The sequence below is a fragment of the Talpa occidentalis genome, unplaced genomic scaffold (assembly GCF_014898055.3).
Source record: "Talpa occidentalis isolate TD23 unplaced genomic scaffold, MPIMG_talOcc4v2.1 talOcc4.12, whole genome shotgun sequence".
Classification (NCBI taxonomy): domain Eukaryota; kingdom Metazoa; phylum Chordata; class Mammalia; order Eulipotyphla; family Talpidae; genus Talpa; species Talpa occidentalis.
Window position 1 is genome coordinate 5123261 of NW_023601212.1, and position 21403 is coordinate 5144663.

A 21403-nucleotide genomic window follows, 5' to 3' on the forward strand; every position below is an offset into this window, starting at 1 on the left:
TTCCCCCAGTGGGCCCTGCCAGAGCCACCGCCAGTCGCCTCTGCGAGAGGGGCTGCCAGCAGCTCTGACTTCTGCTCTGCGAAGGGGCAGGGACGTCTCGGCGAGGGTCTGGCTCTCCAGCTCTTTGCCAAAGAAAGCCAGCGGGGTTCCAGGGCTTTTACTTTTATCTCCTGTCACTCCTGTGAGGCCCAAAACAAGGGCCGATGGGTCTTTTCTGATTTGGCAGAGTACTCTGTCCTCACCCTGTTACCAGGTCAGGGAATCATCCTCCGGCAGGGCCACCAGCCAAGTGCAGGCAGTCTCAGGGGACAGTCTCCCACTGCAGACATTCATGTAGGAACAGCTTCTATCTTCCTAGGGACACTGGCCCCCTTGTTAAAGTAACCCCTCAAGGACAGGCACGATTAACAGAGAACAACCTGGTGCAGTCAGGCTTGGTCTCCAGGCCACAGTGCCCAGGAAAGGCAGCCTTGGGGGTGTAACTGGGTGGTCCCCAGGAAAAGGGGATGTTCCAGGTTCCTTGCTCCACCCAAAGGAGGGTGGAACTGAGCAGGGAGGAGATGAAGCTGGAGGGGAGATTGAAGAGGGAAGGAAGCAAGATGGAGAGCCAGAAGGAGACCTGGAGGACGCGCGTGAAGTGGAGAGACATGTGGAGAAGCTGCGCTTGCTTCTTGGTCCTGGACTGGTTGAAACAGATGTGGGTGAGAGACCCGTGGGGAGGGTAACGATGGCAGCATAGATCTTGATTTTAATTTTGCTCTTTTCCTCCCAGACTTGTCTGGCTGTTTCTGACCCTTCACTATGGGTCCGTCCCCCGCCCCGCCCCCACTCCCGGAAAGTGCCTTAGACTTGAGGCAGGCTCTCGGGCCTTGCTTTGGGCCAACCCTGTTTGGCTGGACACTTACCCATGAGGAGATGGGCAACTTTGGGTGCTAGATTTGGAAATTATCTTCTTTGTCTTTTCTATATCACACACTAATTTTATTAAAGTTCCTTTCTATTAAAGGTCTTATATGTTTTGTCTTGATGCGGCAGATGGCAGAACCTATCTAGAGTGGTCAGGTTTGGGGGTTCTGGGGCGCCCTTCTCCCTGCCCTGTAACAGGGGGAGGGCGATCCCCAGGTGACTTCAGGCTGCAGGGAAGCCACTTCCTTCAGATCTTTGGGAAACTCCTTTTTTTCCTGGTTATGATTAATTTTTTTTAAGTCTATGGCCACACAACTATGCATTTATAGAAACTCAGAACTAGGGTGAATTTTACTCTATGCAAATTACACCTGACTTAAAGAAAATGGTTCTGGGTAGGGGGAAGAGCTGGTGCAGCAGGCAGGAAGACACTTTTCTCACACTGCATCCAGCCGAACACTTGAGACAGACACATTGTGTTGTACAGAAATTGTACTTCAGTAAAATGGGTTATAAAATTCTTAAGTATCTGGTTGTTATCTTGGACCCAGCCTTGGCATTTTAAAAAAAGATAGATTTATTTATGCATATAAGAACTGGGGTGTAGGCCAGAGATGTGGGGGGTTAGAGGACTCACCAGAGATAGGATGGGAAGCAAAACAGGCAGATCCAGTGAAATACACTGCTGAGGGGAGCAGCAGGTGAGGCAGGAGAGGTCTGCTGCACCATGTGGATCAGCAACCTGGCTGGGGATTGAACTCAGGACACAGTGGCTGGCAGCAGGTTGATAGTGGTGAGACTTAGCCCCTGTGCCACCAGAGAGGCCCAGCCTTTGGATTTTATTAGCTAACATTAGAGCCATGAAATTGAGACCAGCAGAGTTTGGTTTTACTGGTAAAAATCAGGGAGAATGGGAGGATTTTATTATTTTCTTAAAGAGAATTAAGGGTAGACAGCCCTTTCCTTCTACTGAGCCGAGGATTTCAAACTGAGTTCCCAGGGAATCCTAAAGGTTCCACACACCCCTGCTTGTCACCCAACCTGTGGTCAGGGCTGCCGATTTCTTCTGCATCCTTCAGAAGTATTTATCTGAAAAGTTAAAATTAAATGGTGTGAGAAATAAGAGCTGGCAATAAATTATTTTTGCAGTTCCCAAGCTACCCTGTGCCCCCAGCATCTGTTACTTCAAGGAAGGGTGACTTGGGGTGTAGGTTGGGGAGAGCCCATGAGATTTGTTTATCTCAACCAGGCTCTGTCTTCCTGCCTGACTAGTCTTTCAGTCCTTCAACGCCAGTGCACTCTCCTACCCGAGGCCCTGAGGCACACAGTTTCCTCCACCCAGGGCACCCTCCGCCCGCCCCCCCTGTTCTCATGGCTAACTCTTGCTCATCCTCCAACTTCCACTCACCCCCAAACCTTCCTGGATTCACCCACTTGCATCCAGATTCTCACAGAATCAGGTTTCTCTCCTTCAGGGCCCAAATGACAAGCAGACTTGGAGGCTGAGCTTTCAGATACTGGATTTTAAACTTTGCATGATTTTCATATGTCACTAAATACTGAAACTTTCCCCAGGAATTTATACATATAAAAACTGGCAGTTTCTCAAAAAAGTTAAACACAGGATTGCCACGTGAGCCAGCAATTCCACTCCTGGAACATGTTACCCTAGAAAATGCAAAAAAGGTGCTCAGAGATGTTCGTAGACGCATCATTCACATAGCCAAGAGGTGGAAACAAACTGCCCATGAATAGGTAAGTTGATTCACAAAATGGGGTATAAACATAAAATAGAATATTAAACTTAAAAGGGATTGTTATGGGACAGGGAGAGGGGCACCCCCAAACCCCCAACCCTGTCTGCTCTAAACAGGTTCTGCCATCCGCCACATCAAGACAAAACATACCCCAGTGCATAAGACTTTCAATGGAAAGGAACTTCAATACAATTAGTGTGCGACGCAGAAAAGGGGAAGAATATAGTTTCCAAATCAAGCACCCGGAGTTCCCCCTCCCCACGTGGGTCCAGCCAAATAAGTTCAGCCCAAAGCAGGCCCACTGAGGCCCTCCTCCTCCCTGCCCTGGGGCTGCCACTGTGTACAGGCCAGTGCTTTGTGGATGATGCCAGTCAGCAGAAGATCCAGGATGGCACTAGCTCCCTAATTGAGGACCCCCACATCCAACCCTGGCAGGAGCCTCAGAGCCCCCTCTGAGTCTTGGCATGGGTGAACATCAAGCCGGATGCAGCCCCTACCCCTAGCAGGAAGAAATCTGAACCCCAGCCCCAACCAAACCTCAACCTCAACCCCAAACTAACCTTGCCCAGCCCCAAATGAACCTCAGCCTCACGTCTCACTCGATCATGACTTTCACCCTGACCACACCCTGATCTCAGGCAGCTCCTTTGCTTCTAACAGCTCCAAACCCTCCTTGCTCCAAAACACCCACTGCAAAAGGCTTCGCGGAGGTGGTCAGCTCCCATCACCTGGGCTCTTCCTCCACCAGGGCCTGGACCCCCTGGGCCTTCTTCAGGGGAGTCTCTCATAACCTGCATTGGATACCGCACCAGGGGGCAGTGGCCCCACGGTCCCATGAAGTAGGCCACTGAGCTGGCGGGGGGTGGGGGGTGCCAACCCGGCCTCTGAGCCCCCTGGGGGAGAGGGGACTGGGCTGCAAACAAACCCCAGGGAGACACCGGAGAGGTGGTTACTCTGCTCTCTTTTGCGAATTTGGTGTGCTTGTGGGGCTGGTGCTGGGGGGTGGCTTTTCTGGTGGCTCCACAAAATTGGGGCACATAGACAAGGCAGGGGACCACAACTTTCTTCTGCCCCACCTGCCTTCCCCTTGCATTGTCCTCCCCCTCTGCCTCTGAGAATGGAGTGTAGCTTCCTCTAAGGATACCCACACCCAAGGCTCCTGGCCTCCTTCTTGAGTGGAAGTGAGTCTTGCCTCGAGGCCGCCTCAGATCTGGGACCTCCCGGGAAGCTACCGGGTTATTCTCCTTGCCCTCCCGCCACCCCTCCCCCAGTTTTCTTTCAAGGTCTGGATCCATGTAGGACAGGGACTGTGCCCCCAACCTGCTCACCCTCCAGAACCCAAGCCCCCCAACCTCAGGTCAGGTCAGGGTGGAGCTCTGAGTCAGCTCCCAGCCCAGAGTGCCGAGTCCCTACCTTTCACATCCCCTCCCTGCTCATAAAGGACCCCCCAAGGCCCATACGAAGCCAGGTGGAGGGCAGGTAGGGGTCTTCCGCAGGTGCCTGCCGCGGTCACAGACCACACATGGCGTCTTCACACGTGCAGGTGCAGTCCCAGTACTGTGACTGTGGGCGGACCGGGGCGGGGTGGGGGGGTGCACACCCTTGGGAATGCTGGGATCAGAGAACACAGGGCAGGGCCATGTTTGTTCTTTGGGGTATTCCTAGCTCTCAGGAGAGAGCATGTACACACACATGCTACATGTACACCGTCACACATGGCCACACACACACATACACAATCCTGTTACCACAGTCACAGACACAGTGTCCCATAGGCACAGTGTACACAGCAGAGCACCTTGAAGCACTAAGGCATGCCCAGGAGGATGGTGGACACAGGGGCACTTAGATGCCCCACTCTTATGCTTCCAATGTCAAATCCTCACCCCAACTGGGACGACACTGGTCCAAGTCTGGACTCAAAGGCCTAGAAGGCAACACCAGCATCCTGTACCCCCCTTCCCTGGGGACACAAGTCCAGGTCATTCAGGATCCAGTTCCCTGGGAGTCATAAAACCCACCCATAAGAGATGCAAACACAAACTCGGTGTCCAGTCTTGAAAGACACCCCCGACTCAAATATCACAGCCCCAGCAGCACTCCTGGGGCTGGGGAATGGGTGATGGGGTGGGGTCCTAGTTTTCAGGATGTTTGGACTCTCTTCCCACTGCCACCTCCCCCTCCCCCACTGTCACCACTCCCTGATAGCTCAGCTCTGTCTGATCTTGAGCCATGAGCTCAGGTCAAGAGCACTCCGGGTGCACATGGAACCCACCCAGATCCCAATCCAGGGATTCCCCTTCCAGATTCTCCTCCTAGCCCTCTGTGGCCTTTGGGTTGGTGTGGGCTACTGAGTCAGAGTGTGTCCAGGACTACAGAGGGTGAGTCTAGTACCTTGCCCGACCCATTCCATGTCTGATGTGGGGCAGGGGGAGCACTCATTCCAAGATCCTGACACAATTATCCCCCTGTATCTGTACCCCAAGATAGGGCCCTTCAGAGCTTTCAATTCACATGCAATCATCTGCCTGCCCCAAAAGGCAGACTTGTACTGGCAAGCCTTCTTCTGCAGCTTCTGTTTCTTCATATGCCAACAGTCCAGCCCCTTGTGATGGCCAAGCTGCAAGACCTCACTTCAAGCCAGCTTGAGCAAACGTGAAAGGAAGTTCCTGGCTCATTAAACCAAGAGTCCTAGTGTTGTAAGGACAGGTTCAGCTATGGCTGGATCCAGGATCTCAAATGAAGTCTCCTGGACCTGACTTCTTCCCTAGTCTGCTCTTCTCAGAGTTAGCTTCACCATCAAGCAGGTTCTCCCCTGTGGAACTTCCAGTTTTAGATTCTCCCTATCTGGCAGCCACATCAAAGGAGACACAAGGAAAAGGGAAGTCCAGTCCCCCCTAACCCCCACTGCGTTAATACAAAAGTCCCAGAGCCCAGTTTCATTGGCTCGTCTGCCACATATGCCCATCCCCTGTGCCAAATCTTAGGTTCTAATTGGTAGGATGTGGATCACATGCCCTTTTTAACCCAATCCCTGCTTAGGACCTACCTTCTTCCTTAAAAGAAAATTGAGACTTGTCATTCCATGAAAGGGACTGATCAGGCAACCCCACCGAGCTTTCTCAGGCCACCAGGATGCAGGTACACTGCTGTTTTTTAATAAATCCAAACATTGGCGGTAGATCTTAGCCCCATCTGAGCCAGGAAAATATTCAAAGCTGTGCCCCACCCCCTGCTTCTGTCCATTAGAGCAGGACCTGCTTCCTCCTGGTTGGGATCTTGTGGCTGTTACTTAGATGGGGATTGGTGGCCCAGCTGCTGGCTTTTTGCTGAGGCTGGAGAGGAGTGTCTCTCATCACTCCAAAACCCATCTTCCTTGAGCGGACAAGCATGGCAAGGGTTTAGGAACAGAAAATCACCTCACCTAATCTTGACAGTCCATTCCAAAGTTATCTCAAATTTAATCACATAGTTTAAAAGCTGAGCACACTCACTTCCTGAACACAATCAGAAAGCCTTTCACATTTTTCCAAAGGGGAGGAAACAGTAACAACGTCTAGACCCTAGCTGGCTGGTACAGCAGCCATCCAGCACTTGACATGTGGCCAGTGCGAACTGCCCTGTGCCTGGAGTGTAAATACATATTTGATTTAAGTTAAATATCTCAATTATTTATAAATACCATCTACATGCTGAAGTGACCATGTTTCAGGTATGTTAAATAAAATAGGCAATAAAAATTAATTTAGCCTGTCTCTTTATCTCTTTAATGTGACTGCTAGAAAATTGTTCATTAGACATGTGGTTTACATTAGATTTCCCTTGGAAGGCACTGCTTTAGACTTTGTCTCTTTTTTATCCTATTTTCAAATACAGACAAAGTGAACTTTAGGCCCCTGTGAATGCATGAACATGCATTTTTCTCTGGGTAAGCTTGGGTAGAAGTACACAGCTGATCTCCTGATATGTGTGTGGGCAGATTTGTAGATAAGGGTCTCCTGGAGAGTGCAAATATGGGAATGTGAGTCTGGGTAGGAGAGCAGATATGTGGATGAGAGTTGGTGTTTCCAAATATTTCTCCATCTGGGGTTCCAGGCTGAGTGGAGACTGCATTTCCAAAGTTAAGTGAAATCAGGGGATGGGGCACAGAGTCATCCTGGCCCAGATGTGGGTGTGTGTTGGGCCATTGCCTCACATCTGTTCCTTCCCTCCATGGGGACTTGAAAAAAATAGAGCTTCTTGGGTGGAGCTGAGATGGGAAACTGGGGTAGGGGAGAAAGCTGTGGGGGACCTGCCTCCAAGCCTGGCTACCCCTACCTAAGAGGCAGGGCTCTGAGATGCCACGACAGCTCACCTTGGTGAGCTTCATGCAAGCACACACACTGCAAGGTTCCTGGCCTTTTTAAAAATTGTTTTATTGAACATAATTGACATAAAACATTGTGTAAGCTTAAGGTATAAAATATGCTGATTTGATCCATTTATATGTAAATACGATTACCACCTAGCTCACACCCCCGTTACAGGCTCATGACCCTTCCAGTCTGCCCCCAGGTCTAGGCCCCTCTTCTTGGCCCTCCCTGGGACTTCTGCTCTCCTAAGACCCTCTTGATCCAGGGGGAGAGGGAGGATATCTCAGGGTGCAAGGTCCTGGATCCCTGAAAAGAGGACTCTGATCCCTCCTTCCCCTCTACCCCCAAGATTTCTTCATCTGCCTCGACACACCTTCTGGTGGGCGGGGATGTGTGGACAAACTGGCTGGCTGGGGACCATGGTGGCTGGGGAAATCCACATGAACCAGGAAGTCAAGATGCAGGCGGCAGCCTCCAAAGACAAGAGACCGGGGGTCCCGGAAAACAAAGATGGTTAGGCACCTGCGGGTGGGAGGGGATAGGTGAAGTAGGGAGGTTGGGATAGGAGAGGTAAAGGGCTGAATATGGAGGCCAGAGGGCACCACCCCCTGCCCAAAAACTGTGTGTGTGTGTGTGTGTGTGTGTGTGTGTGAATGCTCATATACAGACCCTCTCCCCAAGTAGCAGATCTTAGTTCCTTATTTCTTACCCCCAGAAATTTGAGTTTGGTGAACCAAGAACTCTGAGCCCCCATCCTTACTCAGAGCTCTGGGCATGTTTCCACAACCCCACCCACAGTTGCAGATGACCCCGCTTATGAGAATATCACCTTGACCTTCAGAAAGCAAGACAAGTCAAAAGGCAGTGATGTGCTACCCAAGAATCAAGGTAAGCAGCACCCTGCCAGGGGGTGCGGTGGGGCGAGGGGATAGACTCAATGGCAGAGTGTGCTGTCAGGCTGGTGTGGGACCGTGGTGGGGGCTGTGGAGTTGGTGATGGTGGTGTTGACTACGCTGCTGGAAGTGGTGGTGAAAGTATGGGTGACAGTACTCTGTGACTGGGGGGATTGGGAGGAACAGGGGACAGTGTTGAGGGTGCTGATGAGCCCTGGTGATGGGGACAATCAAGGGCGTGGGTGTAAGTGGGAGTTGGCGACTATTCGGACAATCGCTGGCTGTGCTGTTGGTGGTCGAGGTGGCCAACAGCATTGGGAGCGGGTGTAGGTGCTATTGACAGAGCTGTTGGTGGTGTTAAGAGTCAGTGCTAATGGCCTGACCTGGCCTCTGCCCCAGTCCCAGGCAGATCCAGATCACCCCCTGATGGGGCCAAGGTCCCCCCCTGGCTGTACAGAGCTATCCTGAGCTTGTATGTTTTCCTGGCGCTGACTTTCACCTTCTGCATCATCCTCTTGGCCTTGGTCCTGGTGAAGAGTGAGTGGGCGAGTTTTGCTGTTTTATTTTTGATGGCAGGGGAGAGGTCTGGGACAGTGGCGGGGGGGGGTCCTCAGGAGCTGTTGTCACCTGCTTTCCTTCCCTGACTCCCTCTGCCTTTCCCCACCTTGCTCCAGTGCTGCAGAATTGAGGTGCTTCAAGGGTTTTCCTATCTCCCCCTCCCGACACTGAACAGGTGATAAGCTGTCAGGGCAGCTGCAGAACTTGGAGAGGGAGCTTCAGAATGGTGAGGAGGGACCTGAGGGTGGCCCAAGGGGCCCTGGTGGGGGCAGGGAAAGTGATGACGCCACAACTCCCATCCCCCTCACCCCCTCAGCCTCCAGCTCCATGCAAAACTACCAGGCAAGGCAGCAGCAAATCTGGAGCAAGGTCCAGGAGAGGCTCAATGAGACCGAGAAGGACATCACCATGGTTCTCAGCAACGTCAGGAATGGTAATGAGAAACTGAAGTTGCTGTCAACAGGTTTCTGGGCAGACCTCACGCAGGTGCCGGGCTGGGTTCTGGGGAACAGAGGCTGAGGAACGGCCAGGGCCCCACCCTCCTAAAGCTCAGGGTCTGGAGAGGTGGTGGGCACTGCCCTCTGAGTCCTTCAGGGGATATATAAATCCTGCTGGGCACCCCAAGTTGGGGTTGGGCAGAGAGGGGCTTCCAATGAAAATGAGGACCTGTCTGAGCACCGCCCCCAAACTTCCTCCTGTCTCACCCTGCCTCCCAGATATAAATCACATCAAGAATAAATTACAGAGTATCTCCAATTCGCTGCAGAAGTCACAGTCAGGTAAGTTGAGGCTGGTTGGGGTTGGGGAGGAGTCCCGAATTGGCCCCAGCTTCTCTCCCAGGGGTGGGAGGTGCCTAACCCCAGGTGTCCACCCCACCAGGGTCCACAACTCAATAAATGAAGACATCCCACGCCAGGCTGCAGCTTGGAGAGTGGGGTTGCACCTCCAGTAAAGACTGAACACGAGCCCCAGCCTGGCCTGACCCTGTTCTTCATCCACAGACAGAAAACCGCGTGTGGTGGTGTGAGTGCGGTGGGTGTGTCCTGGCGGTGCATGCGTGTGCGCAGCAGCAGAGGGGGCATCCCGGAGCTCCTCAGGAGGGCTGGGGGGGCGCGGCACGTGGGCGCCACGGGCGTCGGGTGCATCACTGCACGCGTGTGCCCGGCCCTGGGCTGATGCGCGCCTCGGGGGTGCCGCGCGTGAGCGAGGGGCCGCCTCTCTGCCGTGTCGCCTGTGACTGCGCTGTGCACGTGTGAGTGTCGTGTGTGAATACGTGGGCAGCGCAGGCCTGGCTCGCTGGGACTTGGGGGGGGGGCGCCCTGGCACTACCCGTGCCCACAGGTGTGTGTCCATGTGACTGCACCTGATGATGTCGCCAGCCGAGTTCGGAGCACGTGCACACGCCCGGCCCTTTGTGTCTGCACCCACGTTTTGTGATTCATGAAGATAAAAGCCCCGGGAAAACAATGTGTCTTTCAGATCTGCTACTGGGTGACGGGGGTACTTCGCAAAGTGGTGGGGGCGGTCTAGAAACGTTAGGACTTGGGGGAACGGGGAAGTCATCCTGTGAACATGGGGCATGATGCTAAGGGACCTGGAATGGAAACCCCGGCGGGTCCCTGTGTGTCCAGGAAGGCGGGCCCAGATTGTGACCGAGTTCCCGCCGCCCCCAGTGTGTGCCCAGGAGGGTTCAGGGCTTGTGGTGTGAGATGCACAAAGTCTGCCTGTGTATCCACGGGGCTATGGACACGGATAAGCGCCTCAGTATGCACCCACGTACCCGCGGGCACACCTGTGCCGGTGAGTTGACCTGGGCCGCGGGGCAGGTGTCCACGCGTGCGCGTGCTAAGCGTACCCAGCCCGCGGCTCAAGGCTGTAGGTTCCCAAGAGAATGTGCGTCCAGGGACCGAGGTGCGCCCATCGTCCAATGTGTGCCCCCCCAGCAGGTGACCACACGCGCTACTGACCCCCGACCCTGAGCAAACCACAGCGGGCACGGCCTCAGGGCGCGGGCCTCACCCCGTGGCGGCGCCCAGGGACGCGCGCGCCCCCGCGCGGCCACTCCCGGGCCTCGCCGCGCGCCCCGCCCACGCGCCCCGCCCACACGCCCCGCCCACACGCATGCGCGCGCAGGTCCTTCACGACGCCGTAAAGCTGCTCGGCCGGGCCGCCAACACAGTTCCGGGTGAGACCCCCGCTCGCGCCCGGCTCGTCCGCCCCGGCCCGGCGCCTTGGCCCGGGGCTCGGCGCCCGCTGTCCCTGGGCCGCCGCCTCGGGCCGCCCGGGGATCCAGGGGAGGGCGGGCTCCTCCCGGCCCCGCTCCTCGATCCACGCCGCGCCGGGGCTCCGGGCCCGGGCCGTCCCGAGACGCAGCGCGCCGACCCGCTCGGGCCGGGTGGCGGGGCTCGGCGCGGCCCCTCCGCCTCGGCCCCCCCGCCCCGGCCTGCCCGCCCGCCCCGGTCGGCGCCGCCGCGCCCCCGGGCCCCCGCGGGCCCGCGGCTCGGGGCTTGCGTGGTGCGGCGCCGGCCCCGCGCCCCGCGGCGGCGGCTCGCGCTGAGCGGGCGAGGGGGGCGGAGCTTTCTCAGCGCGCTCGGGATGCCCGGTGGGGTCCCCGCGCCCCTCGGGTTCCTTCCCACAGCCCTTTGCTGCTCTGCCGACGCGGACAGCAGTGCCTGGGTTCCGGGGAAGGAGCACCCCGGCGCCCCCTGCAGCCTCTCCCTGGCCCCCAGCCCCGTTGTGACACTGCCCCCTCTCGCTTCCCGCTGCCCAGCTGCCTCTCTGCGGGGCGCCCCCACGCCTTCTCGGCCGCCCCCTCCGGTCTGCTGATCGCGGGATCCACGACGCAGGGAGGTGCGCTCAGGGCAGTGCAGACCCGCGCTCGCCAAGGGCGCGAGGTTGGAGGGCTTCCCGGCGCCCACTCGGGCTTGCCCCAGGTATGGCACGCGCCCCCCAAGCTCCCGGCCCTTTTAGCAGGTGGTCTGGACGCACCCCTGCCCGCCCCTTTCTTACTCTGCAGGGGAGAAGGGAGGTTCTCTTAACCCGCGGCGGGCAGTGGGACAGCCCGTGTCCCCTCCCTTGCCCTAGGCCTGGTGCCAACCTTCCAAATTTCTGGGCTTCACACCTGAACGGGCAAGGGTGGGGCTCCCACAGATGGCGGCAGGGTCACGAAGGTGCTTTTCAGGCACCAGGAATTGTCTGGAACTTGAGGATCAGGGTGGTTTGCAGCCTCCTCAGCCTGCTCCTCCCTCCCCCCCCCACGCCCTCTTCTGTACGAGAACCGGGCGCAGGCTTTTCCTTTGCCCTTGTCTTGTGCTGTTGGGGTGTAGCGGAGGGGTGTATCATGGACGCCCTCTTGCCTTCCAGTCATTTCTTTCGACGGAGGGAAGTCCGCGGTGGGCACCCAGCGGGCTGGGGCGGGGCCCGTTGGGACCCGGGCTTGCCCTGCACGGACACCCTGGCACCTTGTCCCCCGCAGGCGGCGGTATGGAGGCGCGCTTCACGCGGGGGAAGTCGGCGCTGCTGGAGCGCGCGCTGGCCCGGCCGCGCACCGAGGTGAGCCTGAGCGCCTTCGCCCTGCTCTTCTCCGAGCTGGTGCAGCACTGCCAGAGCCGCGTGTTCTCGGTGGCCGAGCTGCAGGCGCGCCTGGCCGCGCTGGGCCGCCAGGTGGGCGCCCGCGTTCTGGATGCCCTGGTGGCCCGTGAAAAGGGTGCCCGGCGCGAGACCAAGGTGCTGGGGGCACTGCTCTTCGTCAAGGGCGCCGTGTGGAAGGCGCTCTTCGGCAAGGAGGCCGACAAGCTGGAGCAGGCCAATGACGACGCGCGCACCTTCTACATCATTGAGCGCGAGCCGCTCATCAACACCTACATCTCTGTGCCCAAGGAGAACAGCACGCTCAACTGCGCCAGCTTCACTGCCGGCATCGTGGAGGCTGTGCTCACGCACAGCGGCTTCCCCGCCAAGGTCACGGCGCACTGGCACAAGGGCACCACGCTCATGATCAAGTTCGAGGAGGCGGTCATTGCGCGTGACCGGGCCCTGGAGGGCCGCTGACCCCTCTGGAGATAAAGGATGAGGAGCGCCCTTCTCCCACGTGTGTTGTGTCTTGTGTGGGGGCCTCAGATTACCCCCACACCTGGGCCTGGCCTGTGCCTCAGTCTGGTGAGGGAGGCCAAGGCCCAAGGCGTTCCCAATGCCCGTGGGGGCAGGGTTGGACCCTGCATGAGCTTTCAGATAGGGTGGGGGGCCAGCAGAGGTGGAGTTACACCAGGCGGAAGGACTGGCCCCACTGGGAGGGGTCTGCTGGTGCTTCTGGAGTCCCGGGCAGTGTGCAGGCTGAGCAGGTGGAGGGGTGGTGACCGGTGGAGGGACCAGGCTGGGAGAGGTGCCTGCGGGCCAGAGGCCAGCACACTCTCTGTGCAGGGCTGAGCAGTGGCTCCTGTGTGTCCTGCGCCCTGGCTACTCTACTCCTGTGTGCCCAGAAAACAGGCGGTGTCTCGCTGACCCCTGCTTTCGACCTTTGCTGCTCAGAGTGGCCTGGGCATGGGTGGCAGCAGGTCTCCCCAGAGCTGTGAGATGTGCGGAGCCTCAGCCGCCCCCGCCTGCCCACTCCAGTCTGCACCTGAGCCCGATCCCCAGGGCACTCCTGTGCACCTTAGTTTGAGAAACGGGACTCTAGGGCACAGAATATTAAAGCTCAGGCCCTGCCCAGCTCTGGGGCCCACCCAGGGATGTGCATTTCTGGCAGGTTGCCAGGGGCAGCAGTTGCTCCAGGGACTGAACATTGAGAACTGCCCAGAGTGGTTCTCCAAGGGGGTCGGGCAGTCTCACTTCAGAATCGTCTGGATGCTTAAAATATTTTGAAGTTGATTTCTGAGTACACGGCTGGCTCACGAGCCCCTGTTGCTGGTTAAAAGTGCTACGCTTTGGGCAGCCTTCCCCGGTGCCCATCGTCCTCGGTCCCGATCACTCCTCCCAAGGTGAGTCCTGACAGACACTTTGGGGGAAATTTGTTCAAATCTGTTTCTCCCGCACCCCCCATCTGTTTAGAAAGGCATCTCAGGGGCTTTTACCTGGGGGTCCCTCACTGCTTGCCAGGTTTAAAGGGGAGGTAGGTGTCAGTTTCCAATTGGCTGCTTGAAACGCTCCATCTGGCTGCATCATGGTGAGGTGGGCTTGGCCATGGGGAGCATCACTCATTCCAGCCAGGGGCGATAGTGGGGTGGGCACATTGTGAAGAAGGCAGTGTGCCTCAGAGGGTGAATAAAATTGAGCACCTACTATGTGTAGCTCTGATGATCAGCAAAGAGTTGTTGGTGGGGGAAGGGGCCCAAGGGAGCTGGGAGAGGAGGTGGTCAGGGCGACAGCCTCTGTCTGAGCTGAAGGGCAGTGTCTAGGAGGCCAGCAGGGATTTGGGCCTTGGAGTCCAGGAGGGAAGTGTGGGGTAAGTCTACATGGGGACGCCGCAGGCCAGAGGAGGGAGAGCCAGGGGCATGGTGCCCGGGGGGCCAGCTTCAGAGGGTTCTGCAGGAGTTGTCAGGGACCCTGGTGAGAGTGACTGCTTGGGAGGGGGGGGGGACAGGAAGCAGAAGGCCAGCTCTGTCCAGGGGCCCCTTGGTGAGGGATGCTCTGGAAGGGCCCAGGGTCTGTTTGTCCTTGCTGAGGGTGAGGAGGTGTCTTGGGGGAAGAAAGAAGTTTATTTTTTTTTTAAGATTTATTTATTTATGCATACAAGAGCTGGGGTGCAGGCCAAAGGTGTGGAGGGTGAGAGGATTCACCGGAGACAGAGTGTGGGCGCAGAACAGGCAGATCTACTGAAATCCACCGCTGAGGGGAACAGCCGGGAGACAGGAGAGGTCTGCTGTGCCGTGTGGGTAGCTCCCTGGCTGGGGATTGAACTCAAGCAGCAGTGGCTGGTGATAGCTTGATAGTTTAAACAACTGTAGGATTTGGGGCTTGGGCCTGGGCTTGGGGGTGAGGTGGGTGAGCCTGAGGGAGGAACTGCTCGAGGCTAGTGTGGGTGGGGCCAGGGAGACAGATCCTGCTGAGGAGGTGAGGTGTGTGGGGTGGTGCCACGACCCCAGAGGAACCCATAGGACTTTGACATTTGTCTGAACTGGAAGAAAACTAGAAGGTTTAGGGGCAGTGAAGAGGGAGGCCAAGGTGGTCATGTTTGGGGCTAAACCAAGGCAGAGGCAGCAGGAAGGAAAAGTGGCTGGCTTCTGAAATGCAACTTGTTACGCAGATCCCCTGTCTTGCTTTATGAGTGTGGAAGGGCAGTGAGGGAAAGAGGTGGCAAGGATGTCCCCAGCGTGGGCCCGGGTGACTGACAGAGCAGAGCAGACGGTAGGTGCTCACTCACTGGCTTGGATTTCTGAGGAGGAAACAGGTCCTCAGACTTCTGGGGGAGACAGATCTGTGCGTGGGTAGTTGGTAGAGAAACTTGGTGACCTGGGGTCCCGACCTGCATTCTCTCCAAGGGGCCATGTCTAGCCCTACTTTGTGCTGGAGGACCCCCATGTCCCAGGACAGTACCCTCCCCAGCCCTCTGGGGCGTTGGGGCCAGGGCTGGGCCTGCCAGGCAGGAAAGAATGTCTCAGGCCCTTGGCCACAGTGGAAGCATCGGGGCTTTTTGGGGGGTGTTCTTCAGGCTCCTGTTCTGGGCTTGGCTGTTCCTGAGTTCAAGCTAGGGCGGGCAGTCAGGGTCCATGTCTCAGTGTGTCCTGGGGGGTTCGGGAGGGGGCGAGGAGGCAGTCAGCACGTGGCCAGGCGGTCGCACACCCAGTTGTCCAGCAAGTTGCGGCAGTAGGCGTCATTCCACTGGCCCGATCCCTGCATCATCACGCAGTTCTCGCCCTGGCCCCCGTTGTTGGGCTCCCCTGGCCTCCAGTTGCTGGAACAGAAGACTTCGGTTCAGAGGGTGGGTAGGAAGGGCAGGGGGCCTGTTGCCTTCAGCCTAGGCGCATCCTTTAAACCTGGGTCCTTCCCTCCTCATCCCTGGATTCCTACCCCAACTCCCTGCACCCCAGGGACATCCTTCCTCTCTCCTCCCCCTAGTCTGGACCTGCACCCCAACCCTGGACATCACCCTCAGGTGCAATCCAGAAACTTCTCCACATCTGGACCAGGCGCTCAGGCCCCAGTTTCCTGCCGTCTCATCAGACTTGCGCCTTCTCGGAGTCTGCGCTGCTCCCGCCCAGGGCGCCGTCCTCACCTGTAGTCCGGGGTGGTCCCGTCCATCCAGACAAACTCCCCCTCTACGTCCAGGTCCCGAAGTCCGATCCAGGACTCCGTCCTGCTGGCGTGTCTGGTCAGGAAGTCCTGGGGAGCAGGGTAGAGCCGGAGGCTGGGGAGGTAGGCCTGGGCCCCCGCCCTAGAAGAGGTTGGGGGGGGCACCCGCTGCCCCGCCCCCGCATGCAGAGCCAGGCCCACCTGCTCCTCCTGGCTGTGGATGCTGACCAGCTGCCCTTGCAGATTGCGGCACTCGATCCGGGCCTGGAACCACCTCTTGGCGCCCTCGCCGAAGTAGTAGCACTTCCGCTGGAAGTAGACCCAGCGCTCGGGGCAGGAGTCGCACAGAGAACCTGAGGACGTGGGGGGTGCTGTGGTGCGCTCGGCGGGCGCAGTGTCCGCCGGAGTCACTCCCGTGACCTGGGCTGGAGGCACAGTCACCCTGGAGCCTAGCGGGGGGTCCCGGAGCGCCGGCTCTGTGTGCGAGACCAGCGCCTGAGCAGGAGCACCGCGGCCCAGCCTCCGCCACGCCTGCCGCCAGGGTGCCGCCGCCAGCCCCTGACGCGGTCACCACCGAGCTGCCACCATGGCCAGAAGCACGCCTGTGGCCATCACCTCATGCCGGCCTCCCCTCAGGCCAGCCTCCCCTCACGTTGGCCTCCCCTCACGTTGGCCTCCCCTCATGCCGGCATCACCTCACGCTGGCATCACCTCAGTGCCACAATGTGGCCAGCAGCTCCTCAGCCACCACTGTCCTCACACCCCACTTTACGGAGCGCCTTCATCACCACCGTCCTCACGGCAGGTGCCACTGTTTCCCACAGCACCATCCCCTCCAGCCGAGTCTTAACTGCCAGGGTGACGGCGCTGCCGAGGCCAGGGTTGCCTCCTGCTCTCCGTGCTCCCACGTCCCCCTCCAGCTAGCAGGGCTGCTGTGCTCGCAGAAGTGGCCCCGTGGGCCCCTTTGTGGGAAATTGGGGTGCATTTCTTCTCGTTGAGCAGGAGAGGCTGTGCGTGGGGGTGTGGGGGTGCGGCGGAGGCCTGGGTCCCCATGGCCTCGAGGCAGGGCCAGCCTGGGTGAGGGGCTGCTCGTTCGTTTCCACCCCAAGGGAACAGGCGCTGCCGCCGCCACCAGTGCTTCAGGAGGAGGCTGCACCCCGGGGCCTCCCTCTTGGTTTGAGCTGGGTGTCCCGAGTGGTGTGCAGGCAGGCTCCGAAACTTCCGTGCAGTTTTTCTAGGGGACTCTGGGCCCACAGGGCTCTCGCAGCCCCGGGGAGGAGAGAGGAGACAGCTGGCCGTGCTTCTCACATGGGGGTCCTACCGGCACAGCCCTCTGGGGGTGCGGCCTTAAAACTGAGAGAACACCTCTGGGTCCCGCAGGAGAAGTGTGGGGAGTCACCTGGATGTGTCACGTCCCCCAGAGCCCTCCCTGGAGCTGGGCTCAGCTCCCTGCCCCCAGGAGAGATCAGAAGGTGACCCCTCGTGGTGGGGGGGCCAGAACCACTTCCCACGCTCCCCACAAGATCACGAGGGGGTTTCTTGCTGGGATCCCCACAGCCACACCATGCCCCAGGGGACAGCATGACCTTCCACCAAGCAGAGATCCTTCCTCTTCTCTCGCCTAGTTGGGACAGCTGGGGCTTCCCAAGGTGGGAGCCCAGAGAGCAAGTGGGGGACTGGGCAGGTCACCTGCCTAAAGGTACCCGATGGCTCTTTTCCTCAACCTGCTGCCCTCCTGGGCCCAGCCCCCTGCCCCCCCCCCAACTGCCAGCAACCCTGGGAAGAAGCCACTGTCAGCCCCGCTGCAGAGGTGACCCACCCCGAGCCCCCCTGCTGGCCAGAGTGCACCCTGGTGAGTTCTGGCCCTGACGCCCAGCGACAAGTGGGGCTGCTCCCCTGCGGGGGAGCCATCCCAGCCCAGGTCGGGGGAGGGTACCAGCTGGACCCCAAAAGAGCCTTCTGAGCCTTCTGAGCCCCCCAGGCCCTGCTGTGCACAGACACACCCCTCCGCCGACACGGCCACACCATGGCACAGACACTCACCGCTGGACACGCGCAGCTCCACCCACAGCTTCTCCACCTCCACCTGCAGCCTTTCTAGGGATGCGAAGGCCCTCTGCCTCTCATTCAGGCCTAGGGCGATTGGGGGTGCGGCGTCAGCGCCAAACTTGCATGGCTCCCCCACATCCCCCGCCCCCCTCAACACTCACCCAGGGACTTGAGGTTGCTCAGGGTCTCTACAATTATGTCCAGGTTGCGGGAGAGCTCAGTGTCTGGCCAGGGAAGGGGAGTGTCAGGGGTGACGCCTCTGGGCCAGGAGTACCTGCGTCTTGCCCCCCCACCTCATGGTCCCCATGGCTCTAGGGCCTGCCCCCCTCCCTGAACGCTTACCCTGAGATTTCATTCTCCTCAGCTCAGCTCTGATTTCCTCCATGTTCTGTGATATCTGGGTAGCTGTTTGCAGGGGCGGGCTGATGATCAGCAAGTCGCCAGAACACCCCCATCTCCCCACCAGCCCCCTTGGCCTCTTAACTGGGGTCTTTAGGGCCCCAGCTTTGTAGTTCACAGGTGGGGGCCTGGTGGGTGTACAGCACTGTGTTTACATGTCCACCCGGGCCCCCCAAACCTCCCCCAAGACCCCCACCTGGGTTCACTCACCCTGGGATTTCTGGGCCATCTGGTCACCCTGGTGTTGTTTCAAGGCCTTGGAGACCTGAGAGACTGGGGGGCGAGAGGGAAGACGGTGAGTGTGTCCAAGCAGGAGCAGAAGGACAGGTCCTGGCCTCGGGTGAGCCCTCATGTAGTCACTGGGATCCGCCGCTGCTTTCTGTTTTGAATGCTGGGGTGCGAGCGCTCAGGAAAGTGCTGCGAGGGGCGCGTGTGCATTGTGCTGCCCCGAATTAAACGCAGAGCGGTGTTTCTTTGTGGGGAGCCCGCTGAGGGCGCGGTCCCCGCGCTTGTCCTGAGTCTCAGCCTGTCCCTCCCTGGAGCCCTAACATGCTGCCCCCTTACAGGTGAGGGCCCTGAGGCACAGAGCTGCCCCCACCTTCCAGTCACTTCTCAGAGCCTCCCGCCCCGGAGCCCTTGGGCTTCCACCCTGGGGAGGACGCTGGAGCCCGGTCCTCTCACAGCCCACTGGGCAGCGCCAGGAGCAGAAAGCAAGCCTGGCCCTCACCCCCAGCGCCCGCATACCGTTCTGGGCAGCAGCGTCCTTCAGCTGCTTCAGACTCTGCACCGTGTCCCAGTCTGAGGAGGGGAAGGGGGATGGGAGGGGCAGGAGGGACTTTCAGTCCCCCGCACCCCACACCCACCTGCCAGCGGGTGGAGGCCTCAGGTACACTGTGTGGGAGGTCCAGAAAGGGGGGCGTGGGGGTGCTGGGCAGGGAGAGGGCCTGGAGGGTGCTGGAGGGGCTGCTGGGGACAAGGTGGAAGGCATGATAGGGAAATTGGGCTCCAAGGGGGTCTGGTTTGGGAGGGACCCCGAGAAGGGCCCATGTGGGGTGTCCTCACGCCACAGGAGAAGCAGGCTCAGCAGCCCGGCCCACAGTGTGGCCGCCGCCAGCCCCAGCAGCACCAGCCTCACGCCCTGCCCGCAGCACCGCCGCCGCCTCCAGGGGAACTCCACCGGGACCTCTGGGGGGCGAGGGGCCAGGGTGAGGGTGAGGAGGATCTCTGGTGTCCCCATGCCGGAGCCCCAAAGTCCTGAGGGCCCTCCAGAGCCCACACTGGAGCAGGAGGGTGCAGCGGCCCCCAGCATTCTCTCCCCATGCCCCGCACTCGGCTGCCTGTGCCCTTCACCTCCGCCCTCGGGGCACCCGCCTCTGAGTCTGTCCCTCTGCACATCCAGCCCGGCGTCCCCAGCTCCTTCCGCCCTCACTCCAGCATCAGGGAGCCTGACTCGGCCAGAGGCCGCCTGGCCCCTCAGGGGGCCGCCCCCGCAGTCGCACCTGTCCAGTTCCTCCCTTTTATGTCCCCCCCACACCCTAAGTCACCAGCAGGCTGGGACCTCCTCCCCCTCTGACCCCAGCTCTCGCTCTGAGGCCAGCCCCAGCCCCAGCCGTGTCCCTAAACACAGGGAGACCCCCCCACCGGCCCCCCCCACCTTGGTGCCCCACCCCCGGCGTGGCCCCCCTGTGCTCCCCCTGGCCGTGAGGACCCTCCATGCTGAGTCCCCGGGATCCCAGCCCCGTTCAGCCGGCCCCACCGCGCTCTGGCGCCAGGGCCGGGCTGGAGCCGCTTTTTGTGGGGAGGGCGTGGAGCGCGAGAAGGGAGGGCCGAGGCTCCCCTCCGGGGCTCCGCTGGGAAGGCGGTCAGGCTCCTGTCCCCGCCCCTCCCTGCCTGCCGGCCTGTCCCAGGGATCGTCTCTTCTTCCCCGCGAGGCCCCGAGGCCTCCGCTCCCGGCGCAGGGGTCAGTTCTCGGGGCGCGCTAGCCCCAGCGCCGCTCACCCGAGTACGAGGCGTCCTCCATGGCGCCGCGCTGTCCTCTGCCCTCAGGGCGCTGCGCCTGCCTGGGTGTCCACGCGGCGCTCGGTCGCGCCGGACGGTGGGTCTGGCGAGGGTGAGAGTGGACCCGGGTCAAGACCGCTGGGACGGAGCGGCGCGGCGACCCCAGGCGGGTGGGGTCGTGGGTGACCGGGAGTGGCGCGGCGTCCATGCGGGCGCAGCTGGTTGGAGGGTTGTGGGCCGAGGCTGGAGGGCTGCCCCCGAGCTTACCGGGTGCACCTGGGCCCCGGTCACCGGCAGCCCCCCTGCTCTGTGGCTGCCGGCAAGTTCTTCCCCTCCCTGAACGCCAGGGACACCGAGGCGTGGGGTGCTCGGCTCTGCTCAGTAGCCGCTCACGCTGGCCCTGGAGGCCCCAGATGTGAGTGTCCTGCGGCCGTGACTGCAGGGAGGGGGTCAGGACAAGGCCGAGTCCAAGCTGGGCCGGACCCGGGGCTGTCCTCACGCCCGGGCCAGCTGCTGGGGTCGCTCTGCGGGGGTGAAGCAGCGCTGACACCCTCGTGCAGCACGCGGGGCCTGGCCCGGAGCAGGTGCTCAGCCAACCTGCCGCAGGGGCGCCGGGCAGCACCTCGCTCTGCCTCCCCATTCCAGTAGAACTGGGGCTGCAGGGGTGAGTGCTCTGTCCTCAGCACGCCATGCGGGACCTGGGGCAGAACCCAGGATGTGTGACCTTGCAGCCTATTTGCTCGACCGCTGGGACAGGACCTCCTGGTGGGCGCCTGGGTGGCGGGTCCCGACACCCGGCTGTCCCAGCAGCAGAGCTCCGGCCCCTGCCGACCTCCCCCCGGCTCCCAGAGCCGCCACCATCACCCCCAGTGTGACCATCAAGCTCATCTTTTCTGCTTGGTCACGCCAGCCGCTGCCACTCGCCCAAGCCAGGGGCCCACACGCCAGGCAGTTCTCCCCGGGCGGCCCCTACCTGCAGCCCAGCTCTGCCTGCTCAGCCCGTACCCGGGCCTGAGCCCAGGGCGCCTCTACCGCCCACCCCGTCCACACCGGCCCCCGGCCCCGGGTGCGCACCCCACCCGCGCCTTCACACACAGGCACGCTCAGCCACACACGTCACCCACTCACAGCTTCAGAGGGTCGGCGTCCTTCTGAGTGTGCCGGGCCACTGGAGAGGCAGCGGGGCTGTGACCTGGGGAGGACTTTCCCCAGGAGAGACGCTTTCTGCCGAAATGCTGACCCACCCACACTTCTCCTTTCACAG

General features: G+C 60.1%; 3 protein-coding genes across 4 annotated transcripts; 2 read left to right on the top strand and 1 right to left on the bottom strand.

The window, feature by feature from the left end:
- The first annotated feature begins 7340 nt into the window (after positions 1-7340).
- On the top strand, positions 7341-9492 carry MCEMP1 (mast cell expressed membrane protein 1). The gene is made up of 7 exons (XM_037504824.2): positions 7341-7528; positions 7814-7903; positions 8308-8445; positions 8642-8692; positions 8783-8899; positions 9183-9245; positions 9346-9492. Exons 1-7 carry the CDS (start codon positions 7405-7407, stop codon positions 9360-9362), a joined length of 600 nt encoding a protein of 199 aa, XP_037360721.2. The 5' UTR covers positions 7341-7404; the 3' UTR covers positions 9363-9492.
- A 1121-nt stretch (positions 9493-10613) lies between these two features.
- Positions 10614-12555, top strand: TRAPPC5 (trafficking protein particle complex subunit 5). 2 transcript variants are annotated; one of them, XM_054692979.1, is made up of 3 exons: positions 10614-10651; positions 11237-11399; positions 11942-12555. In XM_054692979.1, the coding sequence occupies exon 3, from the start codon at positions 11950-11952 to the stop codon at positions 12514-12516; it is 567 nt and encodes a 188-aa protein (XP_054548954.1). In that variant the 5' UTR covers positions 10614-10651; positions 11237-11399; positions 11942-11949; the 3' UTR covers positions 12517-12555. The 2 variants fall into 2 exon arrangements, with proteins under 2 accessions (XP_054548954.1, XP_037360113.1); XM_037504216.1 differs by lacking the exon at positions 11237-11399 and having other exon boundaries at positions 10624-10651.
- Positions 12556-14192: 1637 nt separating this feature from the next.
- On the bottom strand, positions 14193-20161 carry FCER2 (Fc epsilon receptor II). The gene is made up of 10 exons (XM_037504696.2): positions 20140-20161; positions 19204-19326; positions 18886-18939; positions 18352-18414; positions 18085-18147; positions 17904-17966; positions 17737-17826; positions 15895-16046; positions 15677-15783; positions 14193-15355 (listed from the first exon to the last, which is right to left on the bottom strand). The coding sequence occupies exons 1-10, from the start codon at positions 20159-20161 to the stop codon at positions 15217-15219; spliced, it is 876 nt and encodes a 291-aa protein (XP_037360593.1). The 3' UTR covers positions 14193-15216.
- Positions 20162-21403: the final 1242 nt, after the last annotated feature.